Genomic DNA, 21055 nt, shown 5'->3' with positions numbered 1-21055 from the left:
CTACCAATCGTTCCCAGTCTGTGGGTGTCACCCTGTTAAAGGTTGCCCATGAATGTAATAGCTGTTTTACGTATGGACTATGGAGACCATATGAGACAACTGATTCTTTAATATTCTTAAGATCCTTCAGTTGTATAGGTGGCCATTCATAAGCCATTCGTCCATGAGGGTGTTTCTTAGAAGCTGGCTTTTCTACCATGGTAGCTGGGTACACTAATGGTGTATGAGTAACAACCTTAGAAGAATAGTCATGATACCTGGGTGGAGTAAGTGCCTGGGATTGGAGTGATTCTGCTTCTGAGGCATCCCAATGATCTTTAAGCCTAGTAATGATATCCTTTTGAAAAGTTTCAATTTCCTTAATCATAAAAGATTCCAAGCATGTTAGTGAATCTGTAAATTGCTCTAACTGCTCATTTACATGTTTTTCTAGGTTTTAATATGATCATCCTTAGGCAGCATCTGGATGGCATGGAAACTGCCTTCTAGGTATTGAAGTCTAGATTCGAGGTCATGATTTGTTGATTTTGAGTCCTCAGCAATCGACCTTATGGACCTATGTAATCTTGTCAGCCCTGTATTGTAAATTATCTTCCAAACATTCAAATCTAGACTCAAATTTGTGATCTGCTACCTTGGATGCTTCAATAATTGATTGACTGGCATTGTTCAATTCTTCAACCCTATCCTGGGTATCTTGCACCTTTGCATCTAATTTCTGGGTAACATTGCCTATCTGAGTTTCTAGCTGGCTACAGATATTTTTTTAGCTCATCACCGTCTTCTGACAGCCTAGCCTCTAAGGTCTCAGGCATAAATACGCTGCATCGCATCTTGGGTAACAGACAGCTCTGTCTTTAGCGTATTGGACACAAAGCCAAGCTTATCATCCATTTTCTGTTCCACTTGCTGCACAATTGTGGTCTGACCTAATCTGTTCTCCAAAACCTCATTGCGTAAAGCTGTTATTTCCTGCAAGCAGGTGGTGAGGTTATCTCTGTCCCTGTTCCTGAGTCCTCTGGCTAGTAATATTATTTGTACCAGCAAGCTAACTGCCATTACAGCATATAAGCAAGTAATTGGCAAATTAGAATCCTCCTTAAACAGTGAATTCACATAATAAGCAAAAATATTGCCAATTTTAGCAAATGATAAATATTCCGCCATAATTTTACCTGATTTCTACTCCGATGCAGTAACTATCTTTGACCAGTGGGTGGCACAGGTGTTCAGTCCGCGGCGTTTGGCAGCAGTCGGTCAGTGGTGGAGAGAGTTCACAAAAGCGGCTGCGCTTATCTTAGAGAGTATACGGTCTTGTGGCTGCAACCATTGAAACAGATGTGGCTTTCCCGCAGCAGTGGCCAGGGGAAGCTTCTGCTGAAAGCCAAGGCCTACGGGACTCTAGGCAGCTAGAAACTGTCTCCTAGCTGGGTGGATGGTTCTGAGCAGCTCAGCTGCAGCAGGTCGGCTGCTAGCCGGGAACGCCTGTGAAGAGAGGGCACTTTCCCGGCCTAGGCCGCGGGCCCGATGGAACCACAGCCTGTCCCAAATGGGGTGTAGGTTTCCAATATCCCACTTCTGACACCAGATTTAGTGGGAAATTATCAATACGGAGTCAGGTAGAAATATAAAGGTATTTAATAGGGAAAAGCCTTACTTACAGAGCGACCTAGCCAGCCGGCGTGGCAGCAGTCTGTACAGCAAGTACCAAAGTGAAACCAAAAGAGCAAAGCAGTCACACTACATCCCTCTGACCACGCCCTCACAAGCGTGGTCAGGCACACCTGTAGCCAGCCCCTAAGAAGGCGTGGCTACAGCTTCCCCTACAGGATTTCTCTGTGGCTTTGGAGGCTGTCCTGGAACTAGCTTTTGTAGACCAGGCTGGTCTCGAACTCACAGAGATCCACCTGCCTCTGCCTCCCGAGTGCTGAGATTAAAGGCGTGTGCCACCAACGCCTGGCTTTACCTTAAAATTCTTTTATTGCTATTCTAAGTGTGCCTTGTGGTCCATCAGTAACAGAAACATCATCTTTCTCAAAGCTCTTGCCCCTCCGCGACCTTGCAAATCCAGCTCTGGGCCTCAACAAGTTTCCCTTTTTATGTCTTCACCAAAGTCTGAGCAGGTGGATTTTGTAGCCTACTATTGACTTAGGTTCCTTGTATTAGCTGTGCACACAGAACCCCAAAGTCATGCCAGTGTTCATGATAACATCTTTCACTTCAGAAGCATCGCATCAGAACAAACCCTAGGACCCGGATCCAGAATCCAGCAGGAATCTAGATATTTCTGATTTATTCTCCCCCCCCCCCAGTGTGTGTGTGTGTGTGTGTGTGTGTGTGTGTGTGAATGTATGCATGTGGAGGCGAGAACAACTTTCGGGAGCCAGCTCTCTCCTTCCACTGTGGGCTCTGAGGATTGAATTCATATCATCAGGTTTTCAAGGCAACCTTTTTTAAATTTTATTTTCTGTTTTTAAAAATTTTAACCTGCTGAACCATCTCTTTGGCATAAGATGTTCATCTCTGGGTTCTCTACTCCTGCTCAGTATGGGCTTTATCTCTACATTGGCCTGAGGTGACTGGAGTGTGAGTATGTCTAGAATCATCTCATTTTGCAACATTTTGAGAGTAAGACAATCTTTCCTAGAAGTCCTGCCTCCACTTGAGAAGACTTTGTTGGTCAAAAGCCCATTCTCAAACTAATCACCAAGAGGACTTGGGCATGGTCAAACGTCTGAAATTGCTATGGTTGTGAAGTGGTTCAGAAGAGGATGACACATCAGTTGTCCTAGCAGTGGACTAATTGTGAACCCTCCATTCATCCCAGAAGAAGGTCACTGGCAGAAAGAACAAAAGGATGCTGGGCCATTTCATTTTTCCTCTGGATCTGGGTCCCCTGCCCCCTCCCTTCCCCCAGAAGCCATGAACTCAGCCTGGAGACCAAAATAATGCTGTTTATTTCAATCTCAAAACACAGGCGTTCAGTTAGTTCCCTTCCCTCTGAGGCAGTCTTTAGGTTGTCCCACTAGATCTTCAGGGCCATTTCCCTGCCCCACCCTGAGAAATGGCCAGGTCCCCAGGTCATCCTATCATCTTTTCTCTCCCTATGTCCTTTGAAAATTGTCTCCTCCCCTTACCACCCTCTCTTCCCCAGGGCTTCACTTCCCCTGGTCCCATCTCTTGCCCTCCCTTCTCCTATCTTTCCCCACTTCTCCTTCGGAAGCCCCCCCTTCTTTTCTCCTCTCCTCTTTCAGCCTTGTTCGCTCTCCCTGGATTCCCCCCTTTCAATCTCATAGTCCCCAGGGCTCCCAGTCTTTACTTCTGTCAGTGTCCCCATACCTTGGCTTCTTTTTGTAACCTCCACTGAGCCTCCCCCTGCCCCGGCACTGTCCTTTTCTTGTCTTCTGTCTTGGCTGATCCTGTCTACACCTCTCCCCACGCATTTCTTCTCCAGAGCAATGTCCTTTCACTGTGCCCTGGCCGTCAGCACAGCCCACGGGTGTGGCTCCAGGATCTCGAGAGACCATAGCCAGCATCCTCTAGGATATAGAGGAAGAGGGCCAGGAGGAGGTCCTTCGATGACTCAGGTGATTAGAAGGGCTGGGGTGGCCCATTGTGCCTGAGCCCTATTATCTTTGGGATCAAAGAATATGTTTCTGCCCTCCATGTGGAGGGTAGCAGGCAGAAGTGCACAGGGTCAGGGTTCCTGGGATCTCCCCCAGCAATCTCTGAGCAGGTCCATGTGGAACAAGGCTGCCCCTGTGAGGAGACGCGCAGCAAAGAGGTGTCTGCAGGGCAGGCGTCTGGCAGCATGGATTGAGCAGCTGCAGTGTGTCAGGGCCCCATCCAAGAAGAAGTCTGAGGTGCCATCCTTAAGCGCAAAGCCCGCTCCGGTCCAGTGGAAACCTCGGGTCCCGTGCTGCCTGGCAAAGGCCAGCTCCTCGGCCACTAAGTCTGCCAGCTCTGGCCCACAGGCTGCTCGGAACTTGGCTAGTGGCTCGCAGTCCACCCCCTCATCTCTGCAGGGGCGGCAAAGCCTCTTTGGTTCCCCTGGGCCTTCTTCACCTCCTCCTTTTACTATCTCCCCTGTGGCCAGGGACTCGACCCTTGCCACTGCCCATTCTGGATTGCCCTCCAACACAGTCCGCACAGGGGCGGTGCATAGCACCCCATTCCCCAGCCCTGGAAGCCTCCCCTCTGGGTCCCCAAATTCCATCTGCTGTCCTCCATTTTTGGAGCTCACAGTTTGGGGTCCCCCTTCACCCCCATTTGCTATGCCTGCAGCTCTTGCACCCTCCAAATGAACCACAACGATGTCCTCGAGGCCCCGTCTCCTTTTGACTGGAAACCTCCCGTCTTTCTCCTCTGCAATCTCCAGCTCTTTTTGCCCCTCACCGCCCCACTGGGGGCCCCTCTGCTCTCCGTTCTCGGGGACCAACTCCAGGGGCTTCTCCGCACGGGCCTCCTTCCACTTCCTAATGTCTACCCCCTTGTCCATCTCAAACTGAGGCCCTTTCCAATCGTGAGGGTTCGCGAGAAGCGCCTGCTCCTCTTGCAATCTGACGCCCCTCCAGGGACTTCCTTCGAGACTGTCGGTCTTCTCAGGCTCCACCTGGGTGCCTCTCCGGTCTGCGGGCCCCAGCACCCTAGCCCTTCCATCCTCCACCTGGCTTCCCCTCCAGTCTCTGACCTCTGGCCCTCTCAAGTGCTCTTTTTCCAGCGGGGCTCCTGTCCCTTCAGGGCCCCTCACCTTCTGATTCTCCGACCAGACTCCTTGTGGGTCTCTCGACTGGAATCCCTTCCCCTTCTCGCTGTCTCGCTCTGGCCCTCCCCAGTTGCTGCTCTCTGCACCCCTCACCTTGTGTTTCTCCGTCTGTGCTCTATTCCTGGGCTCACTCTCCAGCAACGCTCTGTCACCATGAGCACCCTCAGAGGCCGCCTCTCCAGTCGCATCAGCCCACTGCATGGCTACTAGGTCGCGAAGGCACTGAGCCACACTGTGAGAGGGGTTGAGGCGCCGCAGAAGTCGCCTTCGATGGCCACGCACTAGAGCACAGGCATCCAGGTCGCGGGTTGCTTCGTAGGCACGGAAACGTACCCACATGTCGTGGCGGGGTGCCCAGTTATGCTCAAAGTATCGGATGAAGGCAGTTGGAGCCTGGGAACGGAGCTCAGCCAGCGCCTCGCTATAAGCGGTATAGGATTTGGAGTCTGCCAGGCGGCAGAGGAGTGGCCACAGGTCTGGATCCTCCTGGCTGGCACCGCCCAGCTCCTGTGCCTTACTGAAGAGCGTCTCCAGACCCTGAGCGCGACAGATCTGCACGCGCGCGCACGGCAACAGCTGGCGAACTGCGCGCAGCTGCCCGGCCACCTCCGGTCCAGCTGTGAGGCAGCGCACCCGGCCTTTCACATCTGGAGCGCTTTGCAGCAGGGAGACCAGCATGAACCTCAGCAGGCTGGGGGTGCCGGGGCGCGCCACGCAGCAGGCAGTCTGGCGCGCACGGCCCGCGCTATCCACACACAGCACCGCCATCAGGTCCAGCGCGCCCTGCAGCCCCGGTAGCCGGTCCACTAACAGGATGCGTGGGAAGCGCCGCAGCAGCGCCCTGGTGCGTGACGTCAGGAGAAACACCGTCTCCACCATCGCTTGGTCTTCTACGAACACCAGCTTCACCTGTGGGTGCGGGCAGGGAGGCAAGGAAAGAGGTCAGGGCACACCGTGTCTGTCTGTCTGTCTGTCTGTCTGTCTGTCTGTCTGTCTGTCTCTGTGTGTGTGGCACACCGTCTCTCTCTCTCTCTCTCTCTCTCTCTCTCTCTCTCTCTCTCTCTGTGTGTGTGTGTGTGTCACACCGTGTCTGTCTCTGTCTCTGTGTCTCTCTCTCTCTCTCTGTGTGTGTGTGTGTATATGTGTGTCCGCGCACGCGCGTCCTGCCCAATTCCCGGGACACATGCTTCCTCTGCAGAAATGCAAATCCATTCGTTCATGCATTTGCACAGAATCTTTTGATTGCTAAGAGGCAGTGTAATAAAATCAAAATCCGGCACTCTTATAAACTAGTAGTTCTCCAGCGTTTGAGATCAGGACACCCTGATTGATCTGATTTGACAATACTGGGATATTTGCATGTGATTAGCCCCTGTGATACTCTTGAGTCCTAGTTGCTGCTGCTGCTGGAAGCTGGGTGTTACTTCTTTCTGCACCTAGGAGCAGTCTATGCAAGGGCCTTGGACCACTACTGGCAACAGGAGCTGCAAAAGATAAGCAGCCATCTGGACTCACTGTCTCTGGGGAGCTGAGACTTTGAAACTGCTTAGGCAAGTCTCCCAGGGTGTCCCCATGGCTTTGGTTTGAGGGCTATGGTTAAGTAGCAGATTGTGGAAGCAGATTAAATGGTGTTGATTTGAGCCTTCCTGCCTACCTCATGGGCTTGAGTTTACCTCCCTGCCTCAGTTTCCTCTTTAACCTCTGTTCCTGCTGGTTTCCTCTTTTAGAACTGTTTATTCCTCCAAGCCCTGAACAAGGGAACCACAGTTAAAAACAAAGCTTTCTAGACCAGACTGCCTCACCTGAGATCCCATACCCCCCTTCTTTCTGGCTGAGTGGCTTCTGGCAGCTTGCCTCACCTCTGTCTCATCTCTAAAATGGCAATAGCAAGTCCTGTGGGATGAAATGCATTCATGTGTCTTGTACATTGTCTGGGGCAAGCAACATCACTACTAAGAAGTAACATGTACTCTCTAAGAGTCCAAGTTCATAAATTACCAGATTGAGTGTCTGTTCAAAGACTCTCCCCACCCCAAGACAGGGTTTCATGTAGCCTAGGTTGGTCTCAAATTATGTAGCTAAGAATGAGCCTTGAACTTCTGATCCTTCCGTCTACCTTCCAAGTTGTGGGGTTACAGGCATGTAGCACTATGTTGGAATTCTATTAGGTGCTGGGGGTGGAACCCAGGGAACCAACCAAGCAAGCACTCTACCAACTGAGCCACAACACCAGTTCTAGATCCTGGGCCAGTCCTGCGGCTCCTTTGGCCAGTTTCTGAAAGAAATAACCCACAGCAGGGCAAACAGGATTTGAATCCAATTTAATCAGAGACCCCCTCTACAGCCACTCTGCCATAACACGACTTCATCCCGCAAGACTATTTAAAAAACACTGCATCATGTTCAGCCTTAAGAAAAATCTACTAAACCTGGGGGTCTGACTTAGTAGATGGCTCAATGGGCAGCATGAGCACCCACATAAAAAACTGGGCACAGCTGTTAACTGTGACCCCAGCACTGGGAAGCAAAGACAGGAAGATACTGAGAGCAGGGAGACCACCAGCCTAGCAGAAAACAGCAAGGTTTCACTTCAGCATGAGATCCCGTCTCAAGGCAATATGACAGAGACAGAGCAAGACAGATGATGGCCAGCTCTGGCTTCTGCACACCCTTATGCTTAGCTACTCGCAACATGCATACACACATAAGCATAGCCACACAGGCCCATATACAGAGAGACAAAGACAGATATCTGCTAAACAAAACAGGTTCAGCAGAATTCAAAGAGAAGAAAGACTTTGCTTTCCTAAGCCTAAAATCACACACGTAGCACCCCAAAGGGTACTGAGATTCAACATAACACACCCACCCACACACCATTTGTTTTTGTTTTTCCCAAGACAGGGTTGTTCTGTGTAGCCCTGGCTGTCTTGGAATTTGCTCTGTAGACCAGGCTGGCCTCGAACTCAGAGAGATCCTCCTGTCTCTGCCTCCCGAGTGCTGGGATTAAAGGCATGTACCACCATACCTGTGGTGAGATCCAAAATATTTTAAGAAAAAAAATACAGTAAGTTTGTCATTGACTCAGTTATAGTTCTACTACAATATTTCTAGACATTATTACTTAAAATAATCCTATGTGTATTTTTTTTTTTCTTATGCCATGTATGGCTGTGAATCACGTGTGTGTCTGGTGCCCTGGGAGGCCTGAAAGAGTGTGTTGGGTCCTCTGGGAACTGTAGTTACAGTTGTGAGCCTCTAGGTGGTTGCTGGGAGTTGAACCGGGTCCTCTGGAAGAGCAGCCGGTGCTCTTAACCTCTGAGCCATCCCTCCAGCCAACCTCATTTTACACTGTCATTTGAATTTACTTAAAATATGTCCAACTCTGAGTATAAAATACTTTGTCTTCTGTGACTCCTAGTGAATCACTGAACCCCAGAGTGGCCACAAAGACCTCCCAACAGCACCAGGGGAGTGATCTGCCCAAGTCTTGAGGTTAGCAAGTGGTGGCTCTAGGACCTAGGTTCAGGCCTTTGGGAGTCGCAGGGGGTGTGTGTGTGTGGGAGAGGCAGGGTGGGAGAGATGTGTGGGTGACACTTAGCGGATGTGCTGAGATTTGATGACCGGGGGGCTCTGCAAGCAGGATGCTGAGTCGTGCTCCTGGCATGGAAGGGTGTAAATAAGGTGCAACGCTGAGTGTGTACACGGGACAGGCAGCAAACCGAAGGGAGATGGATCTTAAGTGGACGATTCTAGGTGAATAAAGTGCTTAGGAATATCAGTCATGCACGGAGCAGCTTCTCTCCTAGGCATGCCTCCAAACCATTTAATAACCCCACAACACGTGCCCTGTAATTACCCACTCCCTTACCGAGAGGAGAAACTGAGACACGGAGGGGCCAGTTGCTTGTCTGGGTCACCCAGACAGGAAGTGGCAGAGGAAGGATTTGAGTCCATGTGGCTTGGGCATAGGGCCAGACTCACAGGATCTAGCTTTGTGCACACTGGTGCCTCTGCAGAGATGGAAAAGCTTAAGGAGCATGGCTTCAGGTGTGGGCAGGTAGTGGGTAGAGGCTTTTAGAAATGCCAACACTTATTGCTCCCACTCATGCCTCCCTATATTACAGGTACACCTTTTCCATTTCATGTGACCAGAGCGATATTAGTGTCTGCTCTGTTTTGAAGGGAAAAAATGAGGAAGTGACAATAGCTAAATAGTTAGAATATAAAGGTCTTCTTCCTTTCTGGATTCTCTCTCTCTGTCCCTATCTCACTATTACGGAACACTGTCATCTAGATCTAGGTAATACATGGCAGTTGTTCTCTTGAGATTTTAGCAGCTGTACACACACACACACACACACACACACACACACACACACACACACAGACACACACACACACACACACACACCTACCTTTGTCTGAGACCTGCACAAGATTGGGCCAATGAAGCTCCAGCATGATGGTAGGGAATGATTCAAGAAAACCAGCCCCTCCCCAAGATATACAGGATATTACTGGTTGCTAGGAGACATTCCCCCCACCCCAGTAATTTAGCTCCTTGTAAACTAACCATGCTCCTGTAACCCTAAATAAACTCACCAGTTTTCCAAGCTAGACTTAGGTGGAACTGCTTCTTGGGTATGTTGTTGGTGCCCTGTCTGAGGTGAATAGACATTGTTTATCTCCTGAGGAAAAGTTCATACATTGCCTGACACACACCTTAATCCTTACTTGACAACCCTATAAAATAATGTCTATTGTCATCATCATCTCTATTTACAGATGAACCTAAGTTACCCATTTATAATGCATTCACTATCCCACAGCTAGAAAACAGAACTGCCATAATGCATGGGAAGCTTCTAGAACATATCAAGAACAATAAATCACATTGCCAGCCTTGACTGTATCCCCTCAAAATGGCTGATGCGATATAAACATTATCAAAACTTGGGGAAGGTGATGATAACACAGCCCTTGTCTTGGTCCTTTGTATGATGTACTGGTTATTTTTCTCATCCCTGTGACCAGATACTTGCTAAGAAACAACTGAGGTGGGGAAGAGTTTATTTTGGCTTACAGTATGAGGGGCTACAGTCCTTCAGGGCAGGGGTGGGGATGGAGTAGTGTGAGTGGATGGTCACCTGTGACTGCAGCCAGGAAGACAACTCCAACAGGAAGTTGGGCCAAGCTATAAAGACTCGAGACTCTCGCTCAGTGTCCCACACCCTTCAGCAATGCTCCATCTCACTGAGGCTCTACAACATCCTAAAGCAAGTCACAAACCAGAGACCATGTGCCCAAGCCCATGGGAGACATTTCATACGCAAAGCAAGTCAAGTGACTCCAGTTTTCTCTATCCTGGGCACTGAGCATTTGCGTACCTCATGTACTTGGCAGGTGAGTGGCATCATGGTTGGCTTCAGTCAATGAAATACAAAGAAAAGGGCCAGGCACTGAGCTTTCTAAGACAATCTCTGCTATGTCTGTCAGTACTAGCAGTGTCCCGCAATGGTGTATGTGTCAAAGGCTTGTTCTCCTTGGGGTCTTATGAGGTCTTTAGTTCACTGGCATATGCATTTGAAAGACCATGACTCCCATCTGCCTTCGAAGCTTCCCTGCTTGCCGTCTTTCCAGGGCCTTGAGCAGTTTGCTCTGCCACGTGCTCCCCACATGATGTACCACCGTGCCAGAGGTCCAAAGCAATGAGGCTGTTGATTCTTTTTTTTTGGGGGGGGGCTTGTTGCTGTTGTTTTTCGAGACAGGGTTTCTCTGTGTAGTCCTAGCTGTCCTGTCACTCTCTCTGGAGACCAGGCTGGCCTCAAACTCACAGAGATCCGCCTGCCTCTGCCTCTGCCTCTTGAGTGCTGGGATTAATGGCAAGTGCTACCATCGCCCAGCCAGGCTGCTGATTCTTGACCTGAACCTCTAGAACTGTGAACTAAATGAACCTCTTTACTTTGTAAGTTCATGGCCTTGGGCATTTCAGTACAGTGATGTAAAGCCAATGCACCCTTATTTAGAAAACTTGCCAAATGAAAGGAAAATATGAACGCTGCTGATCTACTTTGGGGATGACAATACAGAACTCCTTTTCAGAATACTGATATGCTTTATAATATAAAAGTCTCGCAAAGACTTGTAAGTGAAAGAAACCGGGTGAAGCTATGCAAGAGGATGGACCGAGCACCCCACTATCTCCTCAACCACAAAGAGAAAAGATGATAGGTGCAAAACTTACCTTGGAAACTGGAAAGCAGGTGAGGAAATGGATTGTCATGCCACCCGAAAAAACTATGACCCCTAAGTGAGCAGATGGGAAATAGCAGAAACCAATAGTGGAGTCCCCCATCAGGACCAGGCAACACAGGACATTCCCTTAAGACCAGGTGAGGGCTGTTGGTCTTGTAAATGACAAGAGGTTTATTTTGTAGATAGGATAAATGGAAAAGGCTGCTGGCCTTGGGGACAGCAAGCTTACCTGAGGATGAAGGAGGGAGATTCCAAGCTCCATGGAGGGTTGGCATGCATCATGCTGACTGCCAGCTCCAGTCTCTTCCCCACAGGGTTGCTAGACCCTGGCAGTCTGGCCTTCACCCCCCCCCCCCCCCCCCCCCCCGGTCAGGAGGTGGGAAGGCTTTTCTCAGGGGAACTGACCAAGCCCCAGAGAAAGAAGGGAGGACGTTGGCATTTGGCATTCTTCAGCATGCACAGCGAGACAAACCATTAGTGTGTTAGACACAGTAGCATACTACAGCATTCCCAGCAGGAGTTCAAGGTCATCTTTAGGTACACAGCCAGTTCCGGGCCAGCCTGGGCTACCATGAGCCCTTGTCTCAAACAACCAACCAGAAAAAGAGATGCAAATGATGTGTAGAATACACAGCATTATTGAGTGGAGTGTGTGTGTGTGTGTGTGTGTGTGTGTGTGTGTGTGTGTGTGTGTGTGTGTGCGCACACATGCAGGCAGGTTGTGGACTAAGGGTAATGGAGTTTTACTTGGCCATAGAGAACAGTATTAGGTCATCTGTCAATTACAGGGACATGGACGGCCCCTGGAGATCACACTTAGCAAGTCACACTGAAACAGAAAAAGAACGCATTTTTCTCCCAGATGGACAATCAGAAAATATACATAATGAAAATCAAGGAGGGTTATTAGGAAAGAGGATGAGGAGGGAAGAGGCTGATGTGGGGTTGGTGACTAAGGTCCAAACACAGTTCCCTTGAATGGATATCTCACGAACACAGTTTTGTACACTGGATATGTGCGCATATATATATGTATATGTATATATGTATATAATAGTAATACAGAAATGCAAGCTTACCTGCACATGTACTGCCCTGTACTACCTGATGTAAAAGCACGCTAGTGATGATGCCTGTTTAAATTCAATTACTTAAAAACTCTAGTACTGGGCTGAGGAAATGGCAGTTAATAAAGTACCTGCCACTCAATTACAGGGACCTAATTTCAGATGTCTAGAACCCATATAAAAAACCAGTGGGGTGGGGGCAGAGACAGGTAGATCCCTGAAGCTCATTGGTCAGGTAGCCAGCCTAGTCAAATTAATGAGTTTCAGTTTCAGCAAGAGTCTCTGTTTCAAGAAATAGAGATGGAGGGGGCCGGGGGCGTTGGTGGCGCACGCCTGTAATCCCAGTACTCGGAAGGCAGAGGCAGGCGGATCTCTGTGAGTTCGAGACCAGCCTGGTCTACAGAGTAAGTTCCAGGATAGGATCCAAAACAATACAGAGAAATCCTGTGTGTGTGTGTGTGTGGATAGAGATGGAGGGGCCAGCGAGGTGGCCCAGCAGGTCAAAGTGCTCACAACCAAGCCTGAGCACCAGAGTCTGATGCCCAGGACCTATAGGATAGAAGGAAAGAACTGATTCTTGAAAATTGTCCTTTGACCTCTACGTGCAAGCTGTGGCATGGGTATACCTGCATACCCACCCATCCCCACAAAAAAATAATACATTTAAATAATTTTGGAAAAAGCTGGGCATTGGTGGCGCACGCCTTTAATCCCAGCACTCGGGAGGCAGAGGCAGGCGGATCTCTGTGAGTTCTAGGCCAGTCTGGTCTCCAGAGGAGTGCCAGGATAGGCTTCAAAGCTACACAAGAGAAACTATGTCTCGTCTCGAAAAACAAAAAAAAAAAAAAAAAAAAAAGGAAAGTAATCAAGGTCAGCCTCAGGCACATGGATGCACCCACACCCCAACAACCAAACAACAGCAATATGAAATAAAGCAAACAAACCTGAACCAGCCAACCAGCCAAAAACCTGGCTCCTTAATCATTTCAAATGATCAAGGGCATATGAGGGCAACAGCTACTATACTGGGTATCAGAAATAAAATTCAGTACAGAAAGTTGGGGCTGGAGATGCAGCCCAGAGGTGGAACGCTGGTCCGGACACCCCCCCCCCTCGCCCCGTGAGGGTTTGGAGGTGTGTCTCAGTGGTAGAACGCTTGCCCAGCATGCAATAGGCTTTGAGTTCTATCCCCAGGAGCTGGAAAATGAGCAACAGCTAGTCAACAACACCTTACAATCTTTCTGCATATCCCCAGCTTCTGCTTTACAACTCTTCACTCTACTGCACTATGTAACACAGCTTCCTGGGCGTTGAGTTCCGGGGCACAATCCTTGGGAACATTCATTAAACAGTGGACTTATTTATGCACTTTCTGTTTTCATCGTCCACGTTGGAAAAATTTAGATTGCACCTTCCCTTTCTTGGCTCCTCTTTTTTCTAGTACGCAATTGATGTCCTATCTGGGTATTTTTGTTTCTGTCACTAGAACTTCTGCAAGACAGTCCATGGCCATACATGCCTATTTAAGTTTCATTTGGTTCAAATGAACGCAGACCCTTATAGTACTAGTTGCATTTTAAGTGCTCATCAGTCATGCACGTCTAGGGCTCCCATATATCGCAACACAGAATCAGAGCGCCTGCACAGGACAAAACGCTGCTGTGGGGCAGCCTGAACTCAAGGATGGACTGTGGCTGCACCCTTAGTACCCTAGCAGGTGTTTGCTGAATAAACGGGTGAATGAATGTGTGGCCAGAGAAATGAATGATCCACCCACGAAGCCGCTCAGTGTGGTTCTCCCCGCCCAATGCTGCCTCCTGGGAAACCCTACCTTGGCCTCCGGATCTGTGCGGAAGAGCCCCTCAAGTACTTGCAGGGCATCCAGGACCCCGTGGTCTGGGCCCTTGCAGTGGGACAGCAGGCGGCGCACATCAGCAGGGGCCACAAACTGCTTGGAGATCTTGTTGGTGATGCGGACTGGCAGGCAGGCATTGGCCAGCAAGTGGCCCGGGCGGAAGTGATAGGCGAACTCGCGTGGGCAGGCGGGGTGCGAGTGGGTCAGCTGGCACTCAGACACCACGAGTCGATCCCGCAAAGGGCTCAGCTTGACAGTGATGAAGGCTGGGCAGCTGGGCTGGGGAGGCCTGCAGAGGGAACCACCAGCGCCTCTGTCACAACCCTATGTGCAGTCTTGGTTCCGTTTGCTTTCTCTGCCCCTCCCTCCCACCCCTCCCCCTCATTAAGTTTCAAGGATAGGGAAGAGTGGAGAGCCTCAAGAATGCACCAGCTGGGTGAATTTGTTAAGTCTCAGTGTCTCATTTTCTCTGGATATGGTAATAGGGAAGTGATAACAGACTTTCCACATAGGATCCTTAGTTTAATGGCCCTTGTAATATACACTGCCTGCTATGTGATAGTAAGGATTTCATGGTTCCTTGGTAGTCTAGTAAATGTCAGTAGCGGATCCCCCCAAAATGATGTTCCCTTGTCTCCAAATTGCTCCTGAGACAGGCGTTTGTCCTCAGGATCAACAACATAATGAAAAATCTCCCCAAGACACCTCTTTTCTCCTCAGAAACCCAGCAGATTAAAAAGAAAAATAATTTGAGACTTTCCCCCCTTATTCAAAATATTAAAATATAAAGTTAGAAAAGTGATCTATTTTGGTGTTTGAGATAGTCATGCTGTGCAACCCAGGCTTGCCTTGAACTCACAATCTCCTTGCCTCAGTGCTGGGACCAGAAAATTCTTACATATATAAATTATAATAAATAGAAACCCAAACATTTAGGTCCCACAGTGGTATCAGGTGGAAGTAACACACACCCACATTTGATCTACCCAAAAATGGTACATTCCCAAGATTCTACCCTGTTTATTTTCTAAGGACAGTTCGTTGTCATTTGTTGGAGTCTGGCCAGGGGTCCCTTTGAGCCTGGGTGGCTTCTGCTCCTAGATCAGGTCTTCACTTAGGGGATGCCACCTCTTCTGTAAAGGCATCCATCTTGCCAGAAAAAACAAGTCCTCTGTGGGGTCCTGGCAACTCACATGACAAAGTATGGACGTCTAGATGTGCCATTCTTCCCTGCGTACAGTGGTGGGAAATGCCAGTGCCTCTACATGCAAATGTGGACAGGAATTGCCTGTTTTACCTAGAGCAGCATCTGGCCCCCAAAGAAGCTCAACAAATATATCCAGTGTTTGCCCAACACCTACTGTGGATCTCCTAATCTTAAATCTAAGTTACTTGGAAAACCAAAACCAAACCATCTACACGGCATATATACACACTTTCCTGTCATGTTCCCCAGACGAACAACACAGTTAAGCACACGCACACGGTACGTATTACAAGTCACTTATAGGTACTTAAATTTTACCGGAGGAAATGCATGGGTTATATGCAAATGCTACACCATCTGAGCACCTGTGTGCTCTGTTGTTTTGGAATCAATTCACAGACACCAAAAACAACTGTACACTGAGTGAATCGCTGAATCTCACCTAAATACCTGGCAACACATTCGGCCACCCTGCTCATCAAAACCATCCATCACTATGCCCTGCCCGTTCTGTTTTCGAAACATCTTTGGACCATGCTTTTTCCATCTCTACAGCCAGCAAACTAGCATTTTTTTTTTCTTCCTTCATAAAACATCCTTTGTCCTATAGACCTACTCAACTCTGACTGCTCCTTCAGACCATACCACCAGCATCACCTCCTTCAGGAAGTCCTTTCTGATGAATCCCAGGCTAGGGTAGACACCAACACATACGAGAGTTTGATGACGTGAAGGATGCCAGTGCGTATCCTATGCGCCCTACTAAGTTCTAAGTCTCAAGACACTTAGACTGCACGTGAGGTGCTCAGAACAATTTTCTTGACTGGACTAATGGCTGATTCCCTAGAACCAACAGACCCATCAGGGAACTGGATCACTTGTCTTCTATACTGACAATCCATGATTGAAATACAGATGGATGGGGCAAGATGGGATAGAAATTAGAAGCACGAGTCTTGTAACCAAGACTGTGGGGTTCAAGTCTTGCTTTTTCCCACAGTGGTTGGGCTACTGTGTGTAGGGTCCTTTAACGACCTGTGCCTCCGTTTTCTCACCTGGAAACTGGGGCTAAAATACTGCCATTCTTCCAGGCTTGATGAGAGGAGTACAGTGCTTGGGGGGGGGGGGGGCGAGCAAACATTTAACAAATAGTAGTCGCTATTCTCAAAACATTTTTTTTAATCCAAAAGCAGACAGGGTGTTTCCCCTCTTATTTATTCTTAAATTAAAAAAAAAAATGTGTCAGGGCAGGTGTGTTGCTCAAATAACAACTTGTGGGAGTCATTTCTTTCCTTCTACTAACTGGATCTGTGGGATGGAATTTAGGGGGTCAGGCTTGATGGCAAGCCTTTACTCACTAAGCCATCTCCCTGGCCTGACATAATTGTTTTTTAATCTTGCAGATTTTAAAGACTGTGTTTTTGAAGGCTGGGGTGTGTTGGGAAGGGCTGAGGAACACTGTCCTACAGAGACAGGTATTAGGGGGAAATGACGCTGGTGCTGGAGAGCTGGAGGCAACTTAAGGCCACTGAATCTCTGCAAAGTGTGATTCTCAAATACTCTCCAGATATTCAGTATCCTCCTTGGCCTCTCATCCCTGTCCCCCTGACCACTACCCACAAGAATGAGACTTTCCTAAACCAGCACTGACTCTGCTCACAGCCTTTCAGAACTTCTCTGTATCCCAAGGATGAAGCCCTAGTGCCTGGAATCAACCCTGCCAGGTTCTGACTTTGACACCATCCCTGTTACAGACTTCAAGCCATGGTCTGTCCTTGGACTGTGGCACTGGAGAGGGCAGGGTTTGAGCAACCAAGCGGGTCCAGAAATGAGTTCAAGTCGGTATCCCCAAACTAGCCACCAACCCCCACATCACAGAGCTCTCTACCTAGGAACCAATCTTTCTATCCACTAGGTCATCAAATTTAGAGCAATGTTCTCTCTCCACAGCCACGCACCCCATGCCCAATGGCTCTTCCTGGCATTTGTAGAACACCTGAGACAGTAACTGCAGATAGCAATCACCACGTGTTAAAAACAAACAAACAAACAAAAAAACAAACCTACACATGTACAAGTGTATAAATAAAACTTTCCAAAGATGTTTACTGGTCATCTTTTCTAGAAAACCTAGAACCTTTCCTCAGATTTCAAGTACAAGATGGCTCAGTGGGTTGCTGTCAAGCCAAGCCTACCGGATCCTTGGTACCTACATCAAGTTAGGAGAGAAGTGACTCCCTTGAGTTGTTCTCTGACCTCCACACCTAGACTGTGGCAAGTCCTCCCTTCCCCACAAAATAAATAAATTTAAAAAACTATTTTAAGTAGAGTGGACCACTTTCCTTTTTCTTTTATCAACCTCTCATCTCCACCCTCAATTTGATGCTCACTATTCTATGTGGCTAGTTGAAATTTCTTTCTTCCTTTGTTTTTTGTTGTGTTCTCTCTTCCCTCCCTTCCTGTTCCTTTGGTCACTGTCTCCTTCATTAGAATCTGAGTAGTTCAAGAGGTGAGGTAACCAACTCTGGTCTCAAAATACCCAGTAAAGAGCCTACACGCACAAGAGGTTCTCAGTAACTGGTTGTTCACTGTTGAATTTGCTTCTGCTAGCAAAGGTAAAGGCTGCATTAGTAGGCCTGTCCCTTTGGCAAGTGCTCGCTCTCTAGACAGTTGTGTGAAGGCATGTGCTTGAGGCTGCCCTGGTAGCAGACCCCTGAATCCCCACTTCTAGAATAAGGAACAAACTAGAGCATACCCCCACACCAAATGTTGAAATACCTCCCATAAGAATAGCTGTGGAGTGCTTGCTTACTCCATGTGGGATGCCCTTCTGAACAATTAACAGGTATTAATTCATTGGTTCAAAACCTATGATATAGACACTAATGTGTTCCTTCTTTTCCAAACGAGCAAACAGAGGCCCAGGAAGATGAAGTTATTTCTTCCCTGACTATAATCATAGGTGGACACCAGTCCCAAGTCTATGCTCCTACTTTGATGACAGCTATCACTTAGGCCCTGGGTATCAGGCATAGGGTAACTGCCTTCTTATTTATGCTCATATATCCTCACAGTGGTCCTCGGAAGCAGGTATGCATGTGACAGCCCCATTTCGGGGATGTAAAAACTGAGGTTTGGAGGTGTGAAATCCATTGCCTAATGGCATCCCATTCTAGTAAGCAGTAGAGCTGGATTCCAGCAGCCCAAAGACACAGCCTGTATTCTTAAGATCTTAAACACACACTAGAGCTGGAGTCTGGCAGTCAGTCCAAGGGACTGCCAGTATTCTTAAGCACTCTGCTCTTATACATGGCTTCAAACTAATGGTCCCTAACTCTCTCTCACTCTCACTCACTCTCTCTCTCTCTCTCTCTCTCACACACACACACACACACACACACACACACCAGACAGGCAGGACAAAGCAGTGGCAGCTAGAGAGAGGCAGTAAAGAGAAGTAGAACAGGTGACAAATAGGAACTCTAAAGGCCTATCTCAGCAGCTTGACCATTTGCTAGCCAGAAGCATGGTTGTCTTGTCCTACATCCAAGGAAGACTGGAGACATCAGTGAGAACATCCCCAGCCCCGAGAGGCTCTCTTGGACTGTCAGCCTACCGTTTGGTGGTACTACCTGCATGCTTATTCTTTTAACATCAATCTTCCTGGCCAATCAGAAAGTTCCAGATGGGGCAGATTTTAGTCGGAAATATCCCCAGCTCCCAGCACAGGACCTGGCTCTACATTGAATTAGATATCTGCCTGTCATGTGGCTTTCCTTACAGTTCAGTCTCCCAGGCTGTTTCTTCATAGGCGTGCAAAACCCTGAGTAGTGCAAACCCTGGCCCTCTTACTCCCTGGCTGGTTCTGGTATTTGGGGAACCAATTGTACCATTTAACTTTACCTTGTTTCATTGTGTCTTTCACTTTCTCTGATGGCTTCTCCTAAACCCTGGATACCAAGCCTGGGTTGTTCTGTGATGACTATGTTTGTCCCCTGGCTCAGTCTCTCTCCTTGTCCTCAGTTAAGTGTCCTTCCTTGAATCTGTCCTGCTTGGCCTCTCTGTACTTGGTGGAGACAGTGGGCTTCTCTCCCTGATACTGGGTGTGTGGGTGGGAAGCTCTGTCTGGCTCACCCCTTGCTCCCCTCCCCCTCCAGGGTCAGAGCTCAGGCTCACGCACCACGCTGGGGACTGGTTGGGCACGCGCACATCCTTGCACACCAGCAGTACGTAGCTGTACTTGAGCACGTGGATGAGCCTGTAGAGCGGGGGCGTGCTAGCCCAGGGGCTCCGGGCCACATGGGTGGAGCTCTTCACTGAGAAGACCACCAGTCGCTGCTGGCACCATTTGTCGAAGAATCGGCTGAACTCAGCCCAAGAGAAGAAGGCCCGATCCAACAATTCCTGTTCCTCCTTCTGCACCGCTGTGTCTGGTGGGGGTTCTGTCAGCTCCATCTTGGGGCCCTGAATGGAAGTGGGGAGAAGAACTGTACATGAGACCCATCCCCACCTGGGTTACCCCATTTTCTCTATTCACAGACTGTCCTATCAGCTGCTGACACCTCACCTATGTCTCTGGGCAGATCAAAGTGGTTTTACTGTCTGTTTTCCAGAGGGGAATCTCCAGCCCATTTTTGTGGTCCACCTGTGGCTTGCTTCCCTAGGTTCGGTTGGGGCAATTTCAATTCTAGTCCCAGTTACCTTAGATGCCATCTCTAGATACAAGTGGAATCACTTCTTCTAAATATTTGCCTTCAGCCCAGCTGTGGGCATCTTTGTAGATGCATTCTTAGCTTCGGGCTGAGATTTCTCCTTCTATCAGACGGATCTCCCATCCCTGGCGATAACTTCTAGCGCTCCCATTGACTGTAAGCATATCTATCCACAGAGCTAGGCATGGACTTCAAATCCCAAGCACTTTCCTCATACACCTGGGCTTCCTCCCTCCCTAGGTGTATCCGATATGCAGCTGGTGCCCCTCGGATGGGACCCCCCTGGAACTGCTACATCCATCTGTGGCTTTATGCTTCCCAGAGAGAGCGATGATGCTCTTATCTTCAGAACGTCCTTCCCATGGCCTGTCACACGGGTCCTTAAGCTTCTACAGGGGTGTGGCCCACTTGTGGCCGACGGGACTCAAAAGTGTCACCAACGAGTCACCTGCGGGGCATACTCCTCCTGAGGCTGGCTCTCCTCCTGGGTCGCGTCGCAGCCCCCCCTCCCTGTTCCCGGCAATAGCTACCGTGCCCAGTGCGGGTCCCTCGTGCGGGACTTGGCCCCTTGTCCTCAGACGGGCTCCTTCACCCCGATCGATGCTCGCCCCCCGCGTCCAGCTTCAGCACCCGCGCAGCCGACCCCCCCACCCCCCGCTGCAAGCTGGGTCCCAGCTCCCCAGCCCCTCCCGGCCCATCTCACCACCGCCCCTCCCGGCCCGAGCATCCCAAGCCCGCGGTGCTGCTCCACTCCCCAAGCTCTGCACCCTGCCCGCCCCCTCCCCCCGCAACTCACCTACCCAACCCGGAGCAGCGTCCACTTCCCACAATGCCCCGCGCCCAAGCCCGGCCCCGGCCCTTGCTCCCGGGATGCCCCGCGCGCTCCTCCCGCCCTTTCTCCCCGCCGCGGCGTACCAGGCGGCTTCCCCCCACCACCCACCCCCCCCCCCGACCCTTTCCCCCTCTCCCGTCCCGTTCCCCCTTCACGACCTCGCGGCCTCACCGGCTCATCCACGGGGAGGACAGGCGCCGGGCCGCTTCCCAGCATGCTGTGCGGGACAGCGCCCCTCCCCTGCCCTCCCGACTCCGTCCCATCGCCAGGCGGCCTCACGCTCTGGAGACTACAACTCCCAGCAGCCTTCGGGCGTCGGCGGAGGCCGGCGCCCGGCCCCGCCCCCGCCCCCCGCCCGT

The 21055-nt window shown here is 49.6% G+C and overlaps 1 protein-coding gene across 9 annotated transcripts; it reads right to left on the bottom strand.

Annotated features, from left to right (window-relative positions):
• Window positions 1-2934: 2934 nt before the first annotated feature.
• Window positions 2935-21048, bottom strand: Zswim9 (zinc finger SWIM-type containing 9). 9 transcript variants are annotated; one of them, XM_027431309.2, is made up of 5 exons: window positions 20395-20490; window positions 19854-20312; window positions 19333-19616; window positions 13922-14234; window positions 2935-5674 (listed from the first exon to the last, which is right to left on the bottom strand). In XM_027431309.2, exons 2-5 carry the CDS (start codon window positions 19863-19865, stop codon window positions 3698-3700), a joined length of 2586 nt encoding a protein of 861 aa, XP_027287110.1. In that variant the 5' UTR covers window positions 19866-20312; window positions 20395-20490; the 3' UTR covers window positions 2935-3697. The 9 variants fall into 9 exon arrangements, with proteins under 9 accessions (XP_027287110.1, XP_035305181.1, XP_027287112.1 ...); XM_027431308.2 differs by lacking the exon at window positions 20395-20490 and adding an exon at window positions 20868-20971 and having other exon boundaries at window positions 2939-5674; XM_035449290.1 differs by lacking the exons at window positions 19854-20312; window positions 20395-20490 and adding an exon at window positions 20855-20877.
• Between the last annotated feature and the right edge of the window lie 7 nt (window positions 21049-21055).

Source organism: Cricetulus griseus, chromosome 9 (genome assembly GCF_003668045.3).
Source record: "Cricetulus griseus strain 17A/GY chromosome 9, alternate assembly CriGri-PICRH-1.0, whole genome shotgun sequence".
In the NCBI taxonomy this organism is placed as follows: Eukaryota; Metazoa; Chordata; class Mammalia; order Rodentia; family Cricetidae; genus Cricetulus; species Cricetulus griseus.
This window is presented reverse-complemented; position numbering and strand designations above follow the sequence as displayed.